This window comes from Otolemur garnettii, unplaced genomic scaffold, assembly GCF_000181295.1.
Source record: "Otolemur garnettii isolate 467f Iridium unplaced genomic scaffold, OtoGar3 scaffold00004, whole genome shotgun sequence".
NCBI classification, from domain to species: Eukaryota; Metazoa; Chordata; class Mammalia; order Primates; family Galagidae; genus Otolemur; species Otolemur garnettii.
The window spans coordinates 9,732,456-9,751,370 of record NW_003852399.1 but is presented as its reverse complement, the minus strand read 5'-3'; the positions used below and the strand labels follow the sequence as shown (position 1 = coordinate 9,751,370).

The following is an 18,915-nucleotide window of genomic DNA, read 5'->3' as shown; positions in this document are numbered from 1 at the left end:
CACAGCAACCTCAAACTCTTGAGTTCAAGTGATCCTCTTGCCTCAGCTTCCCTAGCAGCTGGGACTATAGGCGCCTGCCACAATGCCCAGCTAAGTTTTTAGAGACAGGATCTTGCCCTTGCTCAGGCTGGTCTCGAACTTGTGAGCTCAAGTGATCCACCTGCCTCAGCCTTCCAGAGTGTTAGGATTACAGGTGCAAGCCACTGCGCCCGGCCTGTAACTTCCTTTCTCTAATATTTATTCCATGTTCCCTAAGCCTTCAGTTGCTTATGGTTCTGAAACCTTCATTCTTGGATGAGTGATGCTCCCATTCCTGATGGTTCTGGAGTGGGGCCACGAGAGAAGCTCCTGACAAAGGCTGTGGTTACCTGTGGCCTCATCCCCTGGTGGAAAGTAGAACCGTTTGTTCCAGGAGAAAAACGGAACAGCTGGACCACCCTCTGCCCCTCTAGCCCTGTGTGTCTGCCTCTCACTGTATTTAACCGTAACAGCCTTCGGTGGTGGTCACTGCCTCACTTCCGTCTTCCAGATATTATGGAAAATTTCCTCCTGGCCAACTTGAACCTAGAACTATAGGGGAAAGGAAATCTGGGAAATGCAATTCCAGCTTGGCCCAAGCTGACACCACAAAGCTCCGCCTTCTTTGTATTCACATTCATCCTAATAACCAGTCCATTTGCTCCCATAGAACTGGGCAGAAGGGAAGGGGAGCCTGGAGCATGTGTGAGAGTCATCCACTAAAGGAGAGGGGAGGGTCCCCTGGAGAGTAGAGAGTTCTCCCTGAGCTGTGCACCTCACGCCTGCGACCAGACACGACACGCAACTGTATTACACTGTTACAGTGAGGCTGCTCTGCTGACTCTGTGAGCAGAAGGAAGCCTCTCTGTCCTGCTCTCTCTGGCTCCTCGGGGCAGGGCCCGAAGATGGGTGGAGTATTTAAGATAAGAGACCTCTGTTCAGTATTGTCTCTCTAAGCCTCTAAAAAGAACTGACGAGGACAAACCCTGGTTGTGTATACAGCATGGCCTATTGCAACTGTTTCATAGGAGACAGAAGAAATAGGACCAAGCTGAATATGGCTGCGTGGAAAACTTTCTGATAGAGGCATTTTTTGAATGTTCAGAAGGGAAGTTCCTGTTCCAGGGTGAGCCTATAAATTAATCACATTCTTGCATTAAAGTCTTAGGAAAGGAGTTTGGGTCTGGCTGAGAATCCAGTGGTTTAGCATTTGAAGTAAACATTCACAGACTCGGGAGCTAGCCTAAAGGACGGACTGCTTACTGCAATTTAACGTCTATATATAGTCCACGGGCACAGAGGGAGGAAGGAACCAATTTTGTGGCACATTGTGCTTGTTGCTTAATGTGTATTATCTCCTCTAATCTTTGTCACAAGCCGACGGGCTGGGTATCAGCTATATTTTATGGTTGAGGCTGAAAGAGTGTGAGTCATAGCGTCCAATTGTGCAATTAACTAAAGTGTCAGAGCCAGGAGCCAAACCATCCCTGGTCTGTCTGGCTCCAGAGCCCTTGGTCTTTTCGTTAGATCATAGTGCCATTCAAGTGCATTGAAATTACTTTACTTCTCTGGTCCTTAGTTTTCCATTTAGCTAAAATTGGCAAAATATGTTATCTACTCTGCCAGAAATCAGATGTTCACTAGGAATAAAGATTTGGAGAGACCCCAGCCTCTAAATTCATGCAGTTCTCTTTGACGGGCATGCGAGGCACAGAAGGTGATACCATGTGACAGATAGGCCCTCCTGGACTTTAATTGCATATTAATTGGCTTTTCTTCCAATCTTCAGTCAGGTCAGTACGGAGTACTCTCTTGGCCCTTCAGCACAAGTTCTTGAACTGAGTCAGTTCTGAAAAGTCCCTGGCCCACAGCTTGCTTGGTCCTGAATATGGCCATGTCCTGGCAGAATCAGAAAGGGGTTCTGGAGCTTGGCTCCCTCCCTGGGGACATCCAGCAGCAAAAGATACTGACGGTTTCTTAGTCCAGATCTCACCACGTCCAAAAGAGGTCGAGCCATGCCTAGTCCTGTTTATAATCCTTTTAGTTTCCCTGCTAAAACACTATCAAGGGAGTGACCTATTGTGTGTCTCTTTGCAAAGCACATGGGCACATACACACACACACACACATTTTGTTCTTAGTCCAGATCAGGATGGTGCCACCTCTGAGAAAGAATAAGGAGACTTTGACACCCCCGAGAGGTTAGAAAATGTCACCAACACAACACAGGCCATCCCTTATGAATGAAATATATATGAAAAATGCATTGTATTTATAAAACAAAACTGTAAATAATGCAATTAGTGGCTTGATGAATGACTTTACTATGCCGCATCTTATTTAGGACTTGATCTTTTAAAAAATCTTTGGTGTATTAATTTTGTAGAACAAAAGTGTCCCAACTTCTTGGTGTTAAGTGACTACTAATAAACATTTTAAGCCCAAAGAAATATTTAGGTAAGATGTCCTTAAGGGAAAAGAATTTGAGATGGGCGAGAGGGGAGTGTGACCTATGGCAGGTCTTTCCTCTTAGCCATAAACTCACGTGGGAGTTGAGTGTGCTTATCGGAAGTTGCTGTATGTGTTGAGAGTATGTCTCCTGCTGTTGGAACCCACCCTCCACCCCATTTGCAATTATAGGGAATTCTGAGGAGCTTCCTGTATCTACAAGGTAAATGCATTTTGTATGTTGGCATAAGAATCTAGGAGTGAACATGTGCTCTCAGGTGACAGGTCCCTTTCCTCTGAATAAAGGAAGTACATGGGATCTTGCTGTTACGATGTGCATACATTGCTTCTTTTCAGCAAATGAATACTGCTTATAACCTTAAGAAACCACCAGATTGAGAGTTTGCCGTCCATTCTTAGTGCAAAGCAGACCTCAGAGGTGTCTCTAGAGCTGTCATGAGCTGTCTGTGAAGCTGACAAGAGCCATCAGTGTCGGTCACAGATCCTCCATTCAGCCTGATCCACATCTCTAGAAAGAGTCCCAAGAAGGCAAGTTTATTTACTGACTGTGAGAATCCAAGTTCAATGGCCTCATCCAGGACTTCCTAACCTCACCTCCTTTAAATCCACCACAACATCCTTGTGATTGACCCACCCAGCTGAGTGGAGCAGATCAAGCACAGCCTAGCTCAGAAACAGACCTTTAGGAGATTCGATCTAGAAGGGGGCTGGTGCTGGTAAGACCAGCAGGCCCTTGGGATTTCTGAATTTGAAACAATATGCTTTAGTGCTGCTTCAGTTACTGTTTTTTTATTGTGAAAGACAGTCCCTCTTACATATGGTTGGCCTTCTTTCAGGACTAATTGCTGTCTGTTCTTTGGGGACACCACATAGCCATATAGCATGCCTAAAATGCGTAAAGCTTAGAGGAAGACCAGCTCTCTGGAGAGAAAACCCTGTGTTTGTCCAAGAACTGGATCTCTGCCTCTTCCTACATAGTCACTCCAGCCAGTTGCATACTTGGCAGAGAGATTTATGGAGCTGAACATACAGCTGCAATTTCTCTTTTCTTCTACTTTTTTTTTTTCTTCCAGGAACAGTGTTCTGCTGTCAGGGCTGTATGCCCTGGACGCAAACACATAAACTTTTTTACTGCAGCAGCACCCAAAACTCCTGAGTAGGAACCTTGCTGGCTGCGAATGTTTGTATCAACATAAAACATTCTACATATGTAAGGAATTCCTGCTTACTTCTAAGTGATGAGTAAACCTAATGTCTCTGATATTTTGGTCAAGGACCATCTCTGAGTCTGGTTACACTGTGCAACTGTTTAATTTCTGAAGCAGCTTTGTTCATGTGACTGCCTTTTGGACGGGACCAGAGATTCCTTCACAGAACTCAGCTACTCTGTTTACTTTAAAATTATGCTGGTTGCTTACAGTGGCTTCTGGATTCTCTGTCCTTCTGGGCTTCTCCTAGACTGGAGCAAATTTCACTCTCATCACCTTGTATTGGTTTTTATTTTCATTTTTCATTTGGATATGAATGAATAACACCATCACTCAACATCTATTGCCATTTCCTAAACCAGAACCCAAGTTGGCTTTTCTGGTTATAGATCCATACAACAGTTTGTCCTCTTTTAACGATCTGCATTCATGAGGCTATTTAAGAAGAAAGGGGATTGTGCAGGAAGAAGGATGGGAGAGGAAAATCAATGTTAATTTTATATTCGCTGGTGTTAAACACTGGGATTAGTACTTACTTAGACTTGATGCTCTTAATGAACTTGATCTCCATTTTACAGACGAGTAAATTATAATTCAAAGAGTTTTCAACTTACCCAAAGTCATACAACTAATAAATTGTAAAGGTGGGAATTAAAACAATTTTTACTGAGCTATATAGAAAGATGTATAAATTATTTGTACACAACTTCAATTATGACAGAGTGAGCTAATGTAACTACTACCAATGAATTCTAAGACCCTAGCTTGGTTATCTACTTTTGAATGTTATATAAATTAATTATACTGTACACATAGTATTGAGTACATATCATATCTAGGAATTGCTGGTCTTAGCTTTGTGTATATATTACATATTTCTGCAGTATCTTCTGCCAGGTTGTCCTATCCTTTATTGAAAGTGCGTCCAAATAGTCTCAACTATTTATTCCTTAAATTCTACTAATTTTCCTTCATATATTTTTTAGGGCTCTTTTGCTATGTGCATATATGGTTTCAACTTTTCTATCTTCTTGATGGAGTGAACCTGGCATTTTTAGAAAATATCCTTCTTTTCCACAATGCTGCCTTTATCATAAGTCAGGTGTCCATGTGTGGAGATTAGTTTCTGGACTTTCAATCCTGTTGTATTTCTCTATCTGCCTGGAATGGAATACAGCTTTATTATATGTCTTTTAGTTATTTTTTTTATTTTGTTTATATACCTAACACACATTAGCACATGAAAAAGACTCTAATATTTTTTCATTTGCACAGTTCTGACTCTAAGTTCACAAATACAAGAATAATCTTTCCTTTACAGATTTATTTATTTTTATTGTTTATTTATGTATTTTTTGAGGCAGCATCTCACTCTGTCACCTGGGCCTGCAGGCAGTGGTGCCATCACAGCTCACTGCAACCTTAAACTCCTGGGTTCAAGTGATTCTCCTGCCTCAGCTTCCCGAGTAGCTAGGACTACAGTCTTGCACCCTGCTAATTTTTCTATTTTTGTAGAGAAAGGGTCTGCTCTTACCCAGGTGCATCTCAAACTCCTGGCCTCAAGCAGATCTCCTGCCTTGGCCTCCCAGAGTGCTGGGAGTACAGGAGCCACTGTACCTGGCCTCCTTTACAAATTTAGTGTAAGTAAATACCTAGCCTAGTTCATGGCACATAGAAAATTAGTAAACTGCAGTTGTTGTTAAAAGTAAATATGAGCAGGGGACTGAGACTTGCACTTATATAATCTCAGGTACTCAAGAGGCTGAGATGACAAGTTTGCTTACGGCCAGGAGTTCCAGACCAGCTTGGACAATGTATAATAAACAAACAAACAAACAAACAAATAAGCCAGGCCTAATGGTACATGGCTGTAGTCCCAGCTATGCAGGAGGCTGAGGCAGAAGGATCATTTGAGCCCAGGAGTTTAACATTACAGTGAGCCACGATTGTATCGTGGGACTCCAGCCTGGGCAATAGAGTGAGACCTCAATCTCCTTAAAAATAAAAATAAAAATAAGGAACTATGTTGTTCCATTACTAATAAGCAGAAGTTATTTTTCCACATAGAATTCGAGAACTGAAGTCTACTTTAAATTTCCTAATAAATGCAATTTTTTTTCCTGCCCAAGTTATCAGATAAATGCTTCGAGAAGTAGCATGACTCAGTTTATCGGTTTATTGAGTGCAGTGCAGAGACTGAAACTTGTCTCCATACCCCTGGCTTAGCATTTTTGTTGGTTTGTTTGTTTCCTCACCCTACACTTGTGTTTACCTTTATGGGATGGGCGGGAGGACGAAGAGAATGAAGAGCGTCTTCAGGCCAGGGAAGGGGGCCTCTCCCTGAGCGTGGTAACATCCAGGCTGCGTTGATCACTTGATGCCTAATTTCTCACCCACCTACAGAAGACAGATGGCATATCATGTAATCTTCTGTTGTCCTGTTTCTATTATGAAGCAAAGATTGCAAAAACAACGAGAAAAGGAATGTGAGTGGAATGGGTAATGCTGGTTAAAGGCAGAGATTAGGTGATGTCATCAATCCCCGTGAGGGACGGTCTGGGACGGGAGCTTGCCGCAGCACAGTTACATGGGCAGCTATATGCCTGATGTTCATGAAGTCTTTAAACTCTGCACTCGGGAGTCATAAATCTTCACATCGTTATTATATTGTGGGGTTATTCTAGCAGAAGAGAGGAGCTCCCAGGTGAGAGGGATCTTCCTCCTTCTCCTGCAGGTTATAGTAATGTGGTTATTTGTTATTTGAACTCTTGCTGAAGATAAGACAGCATCTACCTCTGTCAGATCTGGTCCAGGTATAAAGAGTAGCTGGGTTATTCTTAAAATAATAAAAAGAAATGCCCCCTTTCCTTCCCTCATCCTTTTCTCCCCTGGAGAAATGATGTTTATCAAGTGATAATGATGTTTATCAAGTCAGCCTTACACCATTTTCAGGGATGTGGAAGGAAAAATCAAATGCAGTGTTCTTAAGAAATATGCTGTTTGTAAAAGGTACTTCAACACCAGGTCAGGGCATTCATCCACGTGTTGTCTCTGTCAAGTATGGGGAAGCTGATTACCCAATACCCAGGGTGGGGGGAGTCTCGGACTTAGGTGTCCATGTTGGGAGTTAGAATCCTGGCTCCACCACTTACCAGCTTCAGGAGCCTCAGTTAGTTACTTCACATCTCTGAATCTATACCCTTGATTGTGAAATGTGAATAAAAATAATACCTGCCTTGGGCAGCGCCTGTGGCTCAAGGAGTAGGGCACTGGCCCCATGTGCTGAAGGTGGTGGGTTCAAACCCAGCCTTGGCCAAAAAATAATAATAATAATAATAATAATATCTGCCTCTTAGAATGTGCAGGGAATTTTAAATGAAATGACACATATGAGGAGTGTTGGGACAATGTTAGTTACTCTAATACCTGTTACACAGCACTGCCCAGGCTAACTGGCAAGTTGTGACCTAAGAAGTGGTCTCAGGATAGTGACTGCTGTGGTCTGAATGTTTGTGCCCCCTCAAATTCACATGTTCAAATTCTACCCCCAAGGCAGCTTTGGGAAGTGCAGGCCTTTGAGAAGCGATTGGGTCACAGGGCAGGTGTAGGACAGAGCCCTCATGAGTGGGATTCCTGCTCTTGTAAAAGTAGCGGGAAAGAGACACCTACCCTACCCCTTCTGCCCTGCGAGGACTTAGAAGGCGTGGTCTGGAAGAAAGCCGGTCCTCACCAGACAGCTTTTCTGCAAGTGCCTTGATCTTGTACTTTGCAGCCACCAGAAATGGGAGAAATAAATATTTTCTGTTTATTAGCTACTCAGTTTATGGTGTTTGTTACAGCACCCACATCCAGACTAACATGTGCACCAAATGGCTTAGGCTCCCCTGGATGTGGGTACCAGAGAAAAGAAAGTATAGATGAGAAGACTGTGCTTTCTCTAAATGTGTATGCCATTGCGTTCACCACTTTAATATCCTATTATGGAAACCAGATGTGTGGTCTGGAGCAACATTTAAAGAAATAAGAGCAATCAAAATCTAACTTTCTTTCCTTTCTAAACTAACTTTCAACAGTTTTCAAGTATTACTTAATCTGCTCATGACTTTTATTGCTCTAGTTCACGCTCAGCCTTCTTCTCTGTGCTGTTTGGCTGTCAAAATGCCTTAAGCCTCATTCTCGGTCTGTCTGATCTTGGTAGCAATATGCCACATCAACAACTGAGAGATGGTGGGCTCCTAAATGGCTTTAAAGCGAGGCATGGTCTAAGGTGGCAATGGGTTTTGTTATTTTGAATATTGTATTTGGGACGACCAGCATATTCTCTCCCATAATCGTTCTAAACTTACACATTTTATGCATTATTATTATTAGTTGAAGTCTAAAAGATGGCAAAATTCAGCTCTGAAAATTAGACTTCAGACAAGTAATAATTATAAAAAACAAAAACAAACCCTGAAATGTTACCCTCTCTCTTGTTTCAGGCTGTTATTGTTTGTAGTCAAAGAATGCACTATTATATTAATAATACCAACAGGTATGGAGTAAACATTTAAGCTAACTTTTAATAGAAAAAGTCCTGGTAGATATTCTATAGCACTGTTTCTCAGTGTAGTGCTGTGTCAAAATCACTTCGTATGCTCCGTGAAAATGCATTCTTGAGGCACACCCTCAGGAAAAACCAACACCAAATCCTCAGAGTCTGATTTGGTAACTCATAGGTGAGACACGAAAATCCACACTTCCAACAAGCTCCCAAAGTTGATTTATATTTACACTCTAGTCTGAGAGCCACTCTTTAACATGCTGGGGGTGGGGGTGTGTTTTTCACTGAAAGCAAGGAAGAAGTGAAAAGGGCTTAGACAGTGTTGACTGAATGCCTCGCAAGAAGATGCAGCTGGCCCCCAAAAGGCTTGCTCCTTATGTGGTGTTTTCCTGGCATAGGAAGTATTCAAGAAAAGTGAGGCTGGGTGCTTGGCAGGGATCTGTAGGAAAGAGTCGCACTTTTAATGAGAGCTGGATCGGGTTGATCTCTCGGATGCATCTGAGCGTTCGTTCTACTGGATTAAGAATTTCCGAAAGGGCTTGTTTCCACTTTCTGTATCATTTACTGGCCAGGCTTCCCTGCCCTGTGAAGCAGCACTCAGCTCTTCCTGATTATTCCCTACATCTATTTGTGCCTGTAGCTTACTTTTCTTTTCCTTCTGACTTCTGTCTCTGTCTTGCTAACTGTTGTCAGGGGCAATCTGAAGCAGCTTTTCCCTTCAGTCCCTTTTTTCTCCTTCAAAATCAGAAAAAAAAAAAAAAATCAGAGACAAGTCAGAATGGCTTTTACATGAACGCAGCAAATTCTGGGATGCTGGTTTCTAGGCCAATGCAGATTCCCACAGCAGCGAGAAGACACGCTACCGTGGGGGTAGGGTTTCTTCCCAGCGTCACTCCCGCTTTGGGTGAAACAATTGAATCATTGACATGGGACCATAGCCGTAAGAATACATGTACGATTGCTCAATCCCACGGGCACTCAGTCTGTCCAGAGGATCATCAGATATCTGCCACTCCTGCTGGCTCTGGAAGAGGAGTCAGAGGCAAGATTATTTAGTTGGTTTGGCATCCTAGCAGGAGGAAGACTGGAGTTCAGCCTAGGTATTTTTCCCAACCGGATCACACCCTGAAATGTGCTGCCTCCTTCTTCCTGTTAACTCTTACAAGGCAGACTTTGGTTCCTGGCACTCTCCTCCACGGCCCACTTGCTCAGAGATGTTGCTTGCCTGTGCTTGATCTGATCTGTACCCTCTCTGTTGAAAAGAATGTGTTCCATGAGTCTTCATTTGAAAGTCAGCCTGCACATTCTTGTGGGAGATGAGCTAGAGAACAGTTATGTGAGCTCATGATTGATCTCTTTTCTGAGATGCCGTCTTTGTAAACAGATGTGATAATTATTATAAGCGGAAGGAAGGTATTACAACCTCTCTTGCACTCTTGTTGCCACCAGTGAGTGACATCTAAATCTTCCCTACCCCACGTGGAAGGTAATAGGTTCCTCAGGTGGCCCACTCAGTGGTAGTCACATGTACCCTGTGTTTCTGTTCCTGAGCTTTTTATAGAGAAGTAATTTCCCCCCAGGCAGTGCACTTCCTGTGGTTACTCATAATGTGTGTTGATTTGCAAAACATAGTGTACCATAGATGCTAATTCAAAGTCCATTATAACTGAATATGTAACATAGTAATACCTGCATTTTTAGATCATTTTGTACATTTTTAGTAACAGGACATTGGAACTGCTGGAACCACCACAGTTGCTTGATACCACTTAGGGAGAGATGACGTCTTTCCTAACAGCTTAACTCTAAAAATACTGCCCTCAATGTAAGCGTGATAAATGTTTGGAAGGCATTTTTTTCTTTTTGCCTTATTCAAGGAAAAAGTGTGAAATGTGGCTAAGCTTTGAGGATTTTTAGTAACACGAAAAGCAACCCAACTTTAACTGAACAAAGCCCTTCTTAAGAAGTTAGAACTGCCGAAATGTCAATACCGTAAGATATTTGTGTGGACCTAGGGCTGTTTAAAACTTAAAGAGAGAAAGAAAAAACATTTTTCTTCCTCTATTCTCTGCATTCCTCAGAACTTGCATGTACATATTGTGCTTTATGAATTGACATATCTGTAAGGCTGTGGAGTCATCTAGAGTTCAAATTTCAGATGTGGCACAGAGTTGTGTGACCTTGAGCAAATCATTTAACCTCTCTGATACTTTATTTGTACATGAGGATTGCATTGGGGAGCATGGGTTTCCAGTGACAGAACCAGCTCTTGTAAGAAAAAAATAAATGGATTGGAAGGGTAGCAAGTATATAAAAGAATCAAGGAAGATCTAAAGAACCAAATTGATAAAGAACAGCTAGAAACCAGGACAGATCTGGCAACCACGGCAAATGAACTTTCTCTCCTATTACTCAGCTCCAGAGTCGGTGGTCCAGGAGAGAGTGTCTGAGTGATCAAGCGTGGATCAGGTGACCCTATGAATTGTGGGGTGGGGGGACCATATTAGTTGGCATCTCTATCCAACACAAAGGTGCTATTCAGAAGGATTCAAGTTGATTGTAGCAGAATGACAACTGGATGGCCAAACCCTGCAAAAGGTATCACCGCGTGGCTTTTAAGAGGATTTTTGATGAAGTATGTAAAGTACATGAACTGGTGTTTGGAAAAGAATGGGTGCTCAATAAATGACAGAATTTATTGAGAAGTTGCCTGCTATTTTGAAAAGGGTCCTGTCTGTGCTACTCTGCCTCCTAAACTAAATTGTAAGCTTCGTGAAGGCAAGGACTCTGGGGTTTAAAGCTTTATTTTTTTCTAAGTTCTCTGCACAGTAGTTAGTACCAGAGGTCTTAGTCTCTTCCCCTATTACAGCCGTGACAGAGGGGCTTCACCTGGTCTCTGTCACCAGAGCGTGCTCAGGGGCAGCACAGGGGCCGGGGTGGTGGGCTGGGAGGGAAGCACAGTACACTGGCCTCGTCCAGCTCTTGTCCTTTGCTGCTCTGGGGAGCATGTGGGGATGCAAGGGAGTGTCACCCTCCTTATGCCTAGGACAGCCTTGAATCCACCTCATTTTATGAAATAGTAAATCAGTCACAAACTTAAGCATTTGAGAAATGTGTGTGCGCACGTGTACAAAACAAAAACCAGAAATGACCTTCTTTTTATACTTTTCCAAAATAAAGTTCAGCTCATCACCAAGGTTGATGAGAAGTCCAACATCAGATCATCGTGGTGCCCCTTGCCCATACCCTAACCCACCCCAGCCCCCATCTGGGGGAGGCAGTGTTAGCACCCTGACCTCTAGTCCTAGTTGAGCAGGCCCTGCTGGCGGCCCCTTTCCCACCCTGGTACACCTGGGCCTCGTAACAGTCAGCAGACGCTCATCCTCACAAGCACATAGCCTTCCCTTTGCCATCTGGGTGCTGTAACCTCTAAGAGCCCTGCAATCAACAGGTGCACAGAGCCCCACCTCTGAGCCAAACCTGCAACCTTTCCCTCCATCTGCAAGGCTGTACCCACGGCTGGCATCAGGCCCCTCTTCCCTTCAATTTTGTTTTGTTTACAAAAAGCTTTGCAGAGATACAGTTCATATGCCATGCAATTTACCCATGTAAAATGTACAAGTAATGTTTTATTATAAAACAATACAGTTTACAGTTTACAGTGAGCAATACAGTTCATATGCCATGCAATTTACCCATGTAAAATGTACAAGTAATGTTTTATTGATGTAAAATGTACAAGTAATGGTTTATTTATATGTTTACAGAGTTATGTAACCATCACAACAGTCAGCTTTAGAACATTTTCATCACCCCCAAAAGAAATCCCATACTCATTAGCAATCACTCTCACACCCCATCCCACCACCTCAGCTCCCAGCTCTCTGCCTACTCTGGACATTTCCTATCAATGGGATCCTTACAGCATCTGGTCCATCGTGCCTGGCTTCTTTCACTTAGCATAATGTTCTCAGACCTCCTTCATATCATGGCATGTCATGGGTTCCAGTTTATTGCTGAAGAATATTCCATTGTATGGATAGTCAAATTCTATTTCTTCTTTCATCATTTGTCAACTATCAGGGTCCTTTTCTTTTGAAGACATAATCTGCCCTGTCTTCAGCACTTCAGCCCCAGATTAGGGACCACAAACTCAAGTGCCTGTCAGCAAGGTGTCAGAAAAGTAGGAAGTGGCCTGGACCGTGGGAAAGAGCACGCACATGTCCCATTTAGAAAGGGCAGCCTCTGCTCAGACAGCCACATGGCCGTCCAGACCTGGCATTATCAGATCTTCAGATCGGCCCACAAAGGCCAGAGTGTGGATTTTTATGTGAAGATTTCCTAATTTCTAAATGTTGGTCAATTAAAACAAACACTATGTGGGACAGACGACCACAGTTGTGCTAAGACTAAATGCTGCCTGTGATCTCCGAGTGATGCAAAGGTACGTCCTTCTCAGGGAGCCCGTGCGGGTCACCTGGAGAGGGGCCTGCCTGCCTGCGTGCCCTCCTTCCCCCCCCTTCCTTCCTTCCTCTCTTCCTTCCTTCCCTCCTTTCCGCCTTCTCTCTTTCACTGAATCTTATTCTGTAGTCCTGGGTAGAGAGCCGTGGCATCATAGCTCACATCAAACTCAAAACTCCTGGGGCTCAAGTGGTCCTCTTGCCCTAGTCTCCCAAGTAGCTCCACAACACCTGGCTAGATTTTCTACTTTTTTTTTTTTTTTTTTTTTTTGTACAGACAACAAGTACACTCTTGCTCTGGCTGGTCTTGAACTCCTGAGCTCAAGTAATCCACCTGCCTTGATCTCCCAGAGTGCTAGGATTATGGGCATGAGCCACCACACTTGGCCAGATGCCTTCTTGGTAATTCTAGCCCCGTCATTTGGCAACACAAAAAGACTGTTCATCCCTTTGGAGGAGAGAAGGGCCCAGGTCTAAATTCTAAATCTCTGGGTTGGAAGGGAACAAAATTCCTCTCATTCTTTGGCTCATTCCTCTACTGCAGCAGAATAAACAAAGAACAGGCTGATGCCTAAGTTGCATTAGTTCAAAATTGTCTTGCATATGACTGTGGCCTATTTCAGGATGGATTATGAGTTGCCAGTGTGACCTTGATTAGGGCATGACCTTGACCATGATTAAGAACTACTGATTTTGCACATGACTTACCCTGAATGTGTGAGGACAAATCTGTGGTAATAAGGAATAAGAAAAAGTGATTGTGTGATTTCCTTATGGAGAGAAAACATCCTAGTGATGGAAATTGGGGAGTGGAAAACACTGAGGTTTGTGAGGATGGCAAGTGTTTATTGAGCAATGTCCCTTCTGCTACTATCCTGTCACCTGTTCCTTTTATTTTGAGGCTGATCATGAAGAAAGTGGGTATTTTTAAAGGAAAAGAACTTAGTAAAACCCAGCATTGGTGTAGCGCTTGGTATTTGCCAAGAGATTTAAATGTATTATCTAGTTTGAAACTGTGAGGATAGGCATTTTACCTGACTCTGTTTTATGAATGAGACGTGTTTTTATTACTGAGACATACAAAAGGAGAAATGACTTGGTTCAGGTCATCCAGCAAAGTGGCCTAAACTTAAATCCATAGTTTTAGATTCCAGATTCCATGTCTTTTTCTACATTTACAGAGCCATCCTTCTAATAATTCTCCATTATGGTGTACCTAAGTAATACGTAGAGATGTTTTTAGACTTGACACGGTGTTTAAGTTTATATTGCTATTACCCACTCCGAAAATAATAAAAGAAAATGGTTTCCAAAGTGTTTTTCCATTTTCCACATTCTTTTGTGGAGTCTTCAACACTAAATTAATTAGTTAATAATTGGCAGTTTGTGTGTCCATTTATAACTCTTTTTCCTTTTGAGACGGGGTCTCACTCTGTCACTCAAGTGCAGTGGCACGACACTCATATCTCATTGCAACCTCAAATTCTGCCTGTCTCAGCCTCTCAAGTAGCTGGTACTTACAAGGACATGCCACCATACCCAGCTAATTTTTCTATTTTTTATCAAAATGGGGTCTCACAGTGCTTCCCAGGCTGGTCTCAATCTCCTGGTGTCAAGCCATCCTTCTGCCTCTGACTCCCAGAGAGCAGGATTATGGGCACGAGTCACCATATCCAGCCCATTAATTACTTTAATTGTACTTAAACAAGTTATGAGGCAGACGTCACTAAATTAATCCTCAACCAGTGTGTCTCCTTTTCTTTTCCTCTCCTCAACTTCACTCCCTTCCTGCCTGTTGTCTTTTTCTCCTTTCTTTTCTTTTTCTTTTCTTTTTTTTTTTTTTTGGTGACACAGTCTCACTCGGTCACCCAACCTAGAATGCAGTCGCATCATCATAGCTCACGGCAACCTCAAACTCCTAGGCTCAATAAATTTATAGAGATGGGTCCCTCACTCTTGCTTAGGCTGCTCTTAAACTCGTGGCCTCAAGCAATTCTCCCACCTCTGCCTCCCGAAGCACTGGGAGTACAGGGGTGAGCCACCATATCCTATTTTCTTTTCTTTTCTGGCTAATAAAAAAGGTAATAATTTCTAAGGAGCAAGAAAGCCTTCAGGCTCAATGCTAACTATGCTTTTCTGCTTACACATGTATTCAATTCATCCAACACTGAATATTTATTGAATCTGTCATTAGTTTCCTACAGCCACTATAACAAACTTATTATTTTATAGTTCTGGAGATCAGAAGTCTCAGATTGTGGTGTCAGTGTGTCTGCATTCCTTCTGGACATTCGGAGGGGAGAATGTTTCTTGTGCCCTTAGCCTCTTTAGTTTCTAGAGGCTGCCTGCCTGCCTTGGGTCTCAGCCTCTCTCTCAACTCTCTCCAAACTCTTCCTTTCACTGTCACATCTCCTTTGCTGCCTTTGACCTTCTTGCCTCTTTTTTAGAAGGGCCCTCATAAAGTCCTAATTATAATCCTTTAGGTCCAGCCAGGTAATGCAGGATGATCTCCCCATGTTTAAACCAGCTAATTTGCAACCTAATTTCATCTGCAACCACAATTCTCCACTGCCATGTAAGCTAACATACTCATAGTTTCAGGGATTAGGACATAGACATCTTTGGAGGTTGAGGGAAAAATTTTGCTTACCACAAGTACCTGCTATCTTCCAGGTACTGTACAGATTTATATTCTATTTGGTGACTCTTACTAATTGGGTATACTTTTTACTGATACCTGTGCCTCTCTCCATTTTTCAGCATAAATTCATGTCCAATGTTCACCTCTTCCAGCACATGGCAGATAATGCCATTTGTCAACTTGTGACAGCCTCTGGTGCCCCCACTAACCGCAAAAGAAATGCCTCCCTTTGCTCCCAGTCAGTCTCACTGTGACATACCCAGAGTGGCAGCTTGTAACCAAGTGATGCTTTTCGTTGTATCGTAATTCTCTCTCCTGACGCAGGAGACGCACCAACCTTTGTTGACCTCATCCGATGAGAAATAGGGAAAAGTGTGAAATTTATCACCTCAACTGGGATAATTTGGTGACTGAAAGGAAGCAATATTATTAATCATGCAGGAACAATAGTAAAAGAGGACTGTGTAGGAAACACTGGGCCATAGGGTCTCCCTCTATATTGAGTCCATATGAGAAATAGCAGCCTTCAACACTGTGACTTTAAGAATTCATGGCCTATAAGAATTTAGGCTATTGAAAATGTTTCTCTTCATTGACTAAAAATGTGGTATTCCCTTCCCCAAAGAAGTATTAAGGCAAATTTTAATAGTGTCCAAAAAAAAAAAAAGAATGTATTGAGTAACTTATAAATTTAGAGCACTGCGGTAGAAGCTTTATATGCTTTATCTCATTTAATTCTTGCAACTAACTTATTGGTAGTTATTATTCATTCTTATTTCATGATTGTGGGAAATAAAGCTCATAAGTTTAAATACCTAGCTTAAGCTAATAAGTTACTAAGCTGGGATTTAAGCCTAACTTTGCAAAACACTAAAGCAAAATCTTTTTTTCGGCCCTCCAAGGCAGCTCACACCTGTAATCCTAGTACTTTGGGAGGCTGAGGCAGGTGGTTTGCCTGAGTTTAGATGTTTGAGACCAGCCTGAGCAAGAGCAAAACCCTGTCTCTACTAAAAATAGAAAAATGAGATGGGCATAGAGGTACATGCCTATAATCCCAACTACTGGGAAGGGCGAGGCAAGAGGTTTGCTCAAGCCCTAGACTTTGAGTTGCTGTGAGTTATGATACCACTGCAGTCTTCCCAGGGTGAAAGAGTGAGACTGTTTCAAAAAAAAAAAAAAAAAAATATATATATATATATATACATATATATATGTATTTTTTTCCCATTATACTACCTTCCAGAAAAAGGTTTATTGAATTGGAGTTGTCAACTGGGTGCAGTTGGTATTTTAAGAATGAAGTTATCAGTTAGGCTAAACACTGGTTTTATTAAAGGTGTGTGAAAAGAACCAGAGCTGCAACAGATGCTTTTTCTTTCCATCTTTCCTTTAGGTCTGTCAGTTTGTCGTCTCAGTCAATGGGCTGAACGTGCTGCACGTAGACTACCGGACGGTGAGCAATCTGATCCTGACGGGGCCCCGGACGATCGTCATGGAGGTCATGGAAGAGCTGGAGTGCTGAGCAGTGGGCCCTCCCAGCCTGCAGTGGCCCCGGGGTGACCTCGCCAGGATGAAGCAAAGCAGTGCAATGACAACACTTCCGTGCAAATCGCCGGTTTTGGACTTGCCCTGCTTTTTTCCATACATACACATCTTAAATTGAGTTTCCTACACCGTTTGAATGTGGAACAACCGGGTAACATACCTTAAAAAAAGTCAGTGTAGACAACTTTTGGGAAACCGAGTTTTCCTTTGTGATAGAACTGCCTTACTAGATTTCTGTTTCTGGTTCTCCTTCATTGTTTTTTATCTTACTTTGCAGGAACTTGTTGAAATGTTTCTCTTGCCGCAACCGATAAACATGCTAAAATCCTCTCCTTAAGAGTCAGTAGAGTAGTTGCTATAGACATTTGTTATACTTTTACCAAAATTAGCATGGAGCTGTATAATAGAGAGTCTATAGATTTCACCAAGATTTAAATTAAAGCAGTGTCCAAAGGAATATGATCTGGTTCTAATCTCAAGCATCTGAGTGTACTTAAAAGTCATCCAAAAAATGACTTTTTCTTAATCCCTGCTTCTAGTATCAACTTTTCATTTAACACACATTTCAATTATGGTATTAACTAAAAAAACAAAACTTTGCGATGCTATGGGTGGTGGGAGGGAAAGAGGTACTACTCAATTCTTTGCCCCTATTTTTCTTTCTTTTCGGAGCCTAAGTCATTTCATTCTATAAATAAGCTACAGCAGCTTTCTTGAATTAACCCTGAATATGTTGAATTTGAGAACAGAGATCTTTGTTTATACACATATAATTAAATCAAACCTTCTAGCTGCGTTTCACTTTGAAGGTGTCCCTTTTTGAAGGGACATATTCTAGAACTCAGCCCATATGTGATAAAACCTAGAACTCTAAATCGCCTCCCTCATTGGAATTTGTACTAGCTTTTTAGTGTGAGGTATATAAGGACATGGCCTGCTGCTTATTTGGGAGGATGATTTTACAATGAAATCACCATCTTGTGTTGTGACTTTTCAGCTTATTTGTATATATGTGTGTTTCCTTTTTTTAGTCTAGTGCATTTGGGGGGGTTGATGTATAGAGGAAATTCCTCGAAGTGCCAAATTCAGAAGTCAGGGAATGCTGCTAAATTCTTCTTCATTTCAAATAATGAATCTGAATGATGAGGTTGCTTTATTATCATGGATTCACAACATAAAATATGAGTGTTGCAACCTCAGTCATCTCTTTGTGACAGGTTGTCATAATATGTTGATATTAGCCATACCATGCTAAACAGGTTGGGTTTATATATATATATGTGTGTGTGTGTGTGTGTGTGTGTTTCTGGTAAGCCAACTTTTCTGGTCTGTAGCTTTAGTCAGGGAATAGGATTTTGAAGAAATATAGAATGCCTAACATTAATAGCCTTGATTTACATTTGAGAAATATTATGGCTTCTGTGTGTGCATTTATACTGTATGTAAAATTCTGTGCAATGACGTTTATTGTATAGATCTCTTTCAGCCCTCATCACAACCTTACAGGATAGATATTAACACTGTATTTTTTAGCTGTCATATAAGTCTGAGCAAGTGCATACAGCTGCAAGAACCACCAAGGGATAGAGTCTGAATTCAAACACAGGCTTATTTAATACTACCCTGCTGTCCCCAGCATTGCCCCATGTAGGGACTTTATATTGAGGGCTTGTTCTGTGCCAGAGGCAGTGCTGAGACTTTACATTGTTTGCCCTTATTGACCTGTGAGGTCAGTACCATCATCATTCCCATTTTATAGATGAGGAAACCAAGTAAAGAGTTTAGTCACAAGCCCAAGGCTACATGACTAGTAAATGAAAGATCTTACCACTTGGCTTTTAAAAACCTTTTTATACCATCATTAAAATATGAGTCTTAAATGCTTTCTATCCTCAGGTATTCATTAATCGACAAAAGAAGGAATGTCTTTGGAGAAATGGCATCTTCTTCTTGCCTGCGTTACCCATAATCTTGGATCCTGACCTATGAGAACTTCCCTTTAGCTGAGCTAAGCACCAGAGAAGCATCTGT

General features: G+C 42.1%; 1 protein-coding gene across 1 annotated transcript in view; it reads left to right on the top strand.

Moving 5' to 3' along the window:
• Positions 1-17,676, top strand: part of DEPTOR (DEP domain containing MTOR interacting protein) — a 158,478-nt gene extending 140,802 nt beyond the window's left edge. The window contains exon 9 of the mRNA XM_003782380.3: positions 16,733-17,676. Coding sequence (XP_003782428.1) covers positions 16,733-16,861 — 129 coding nt within the window. The 3' untranslated portion in view covers positions 16,862-17,676. The remainder of the gene's footprint in view (positions 1-16,732) is intronic.
• The last annotated feature ends 1,239 nt before the right edge of the window (positions 17,677-18,915 follow it).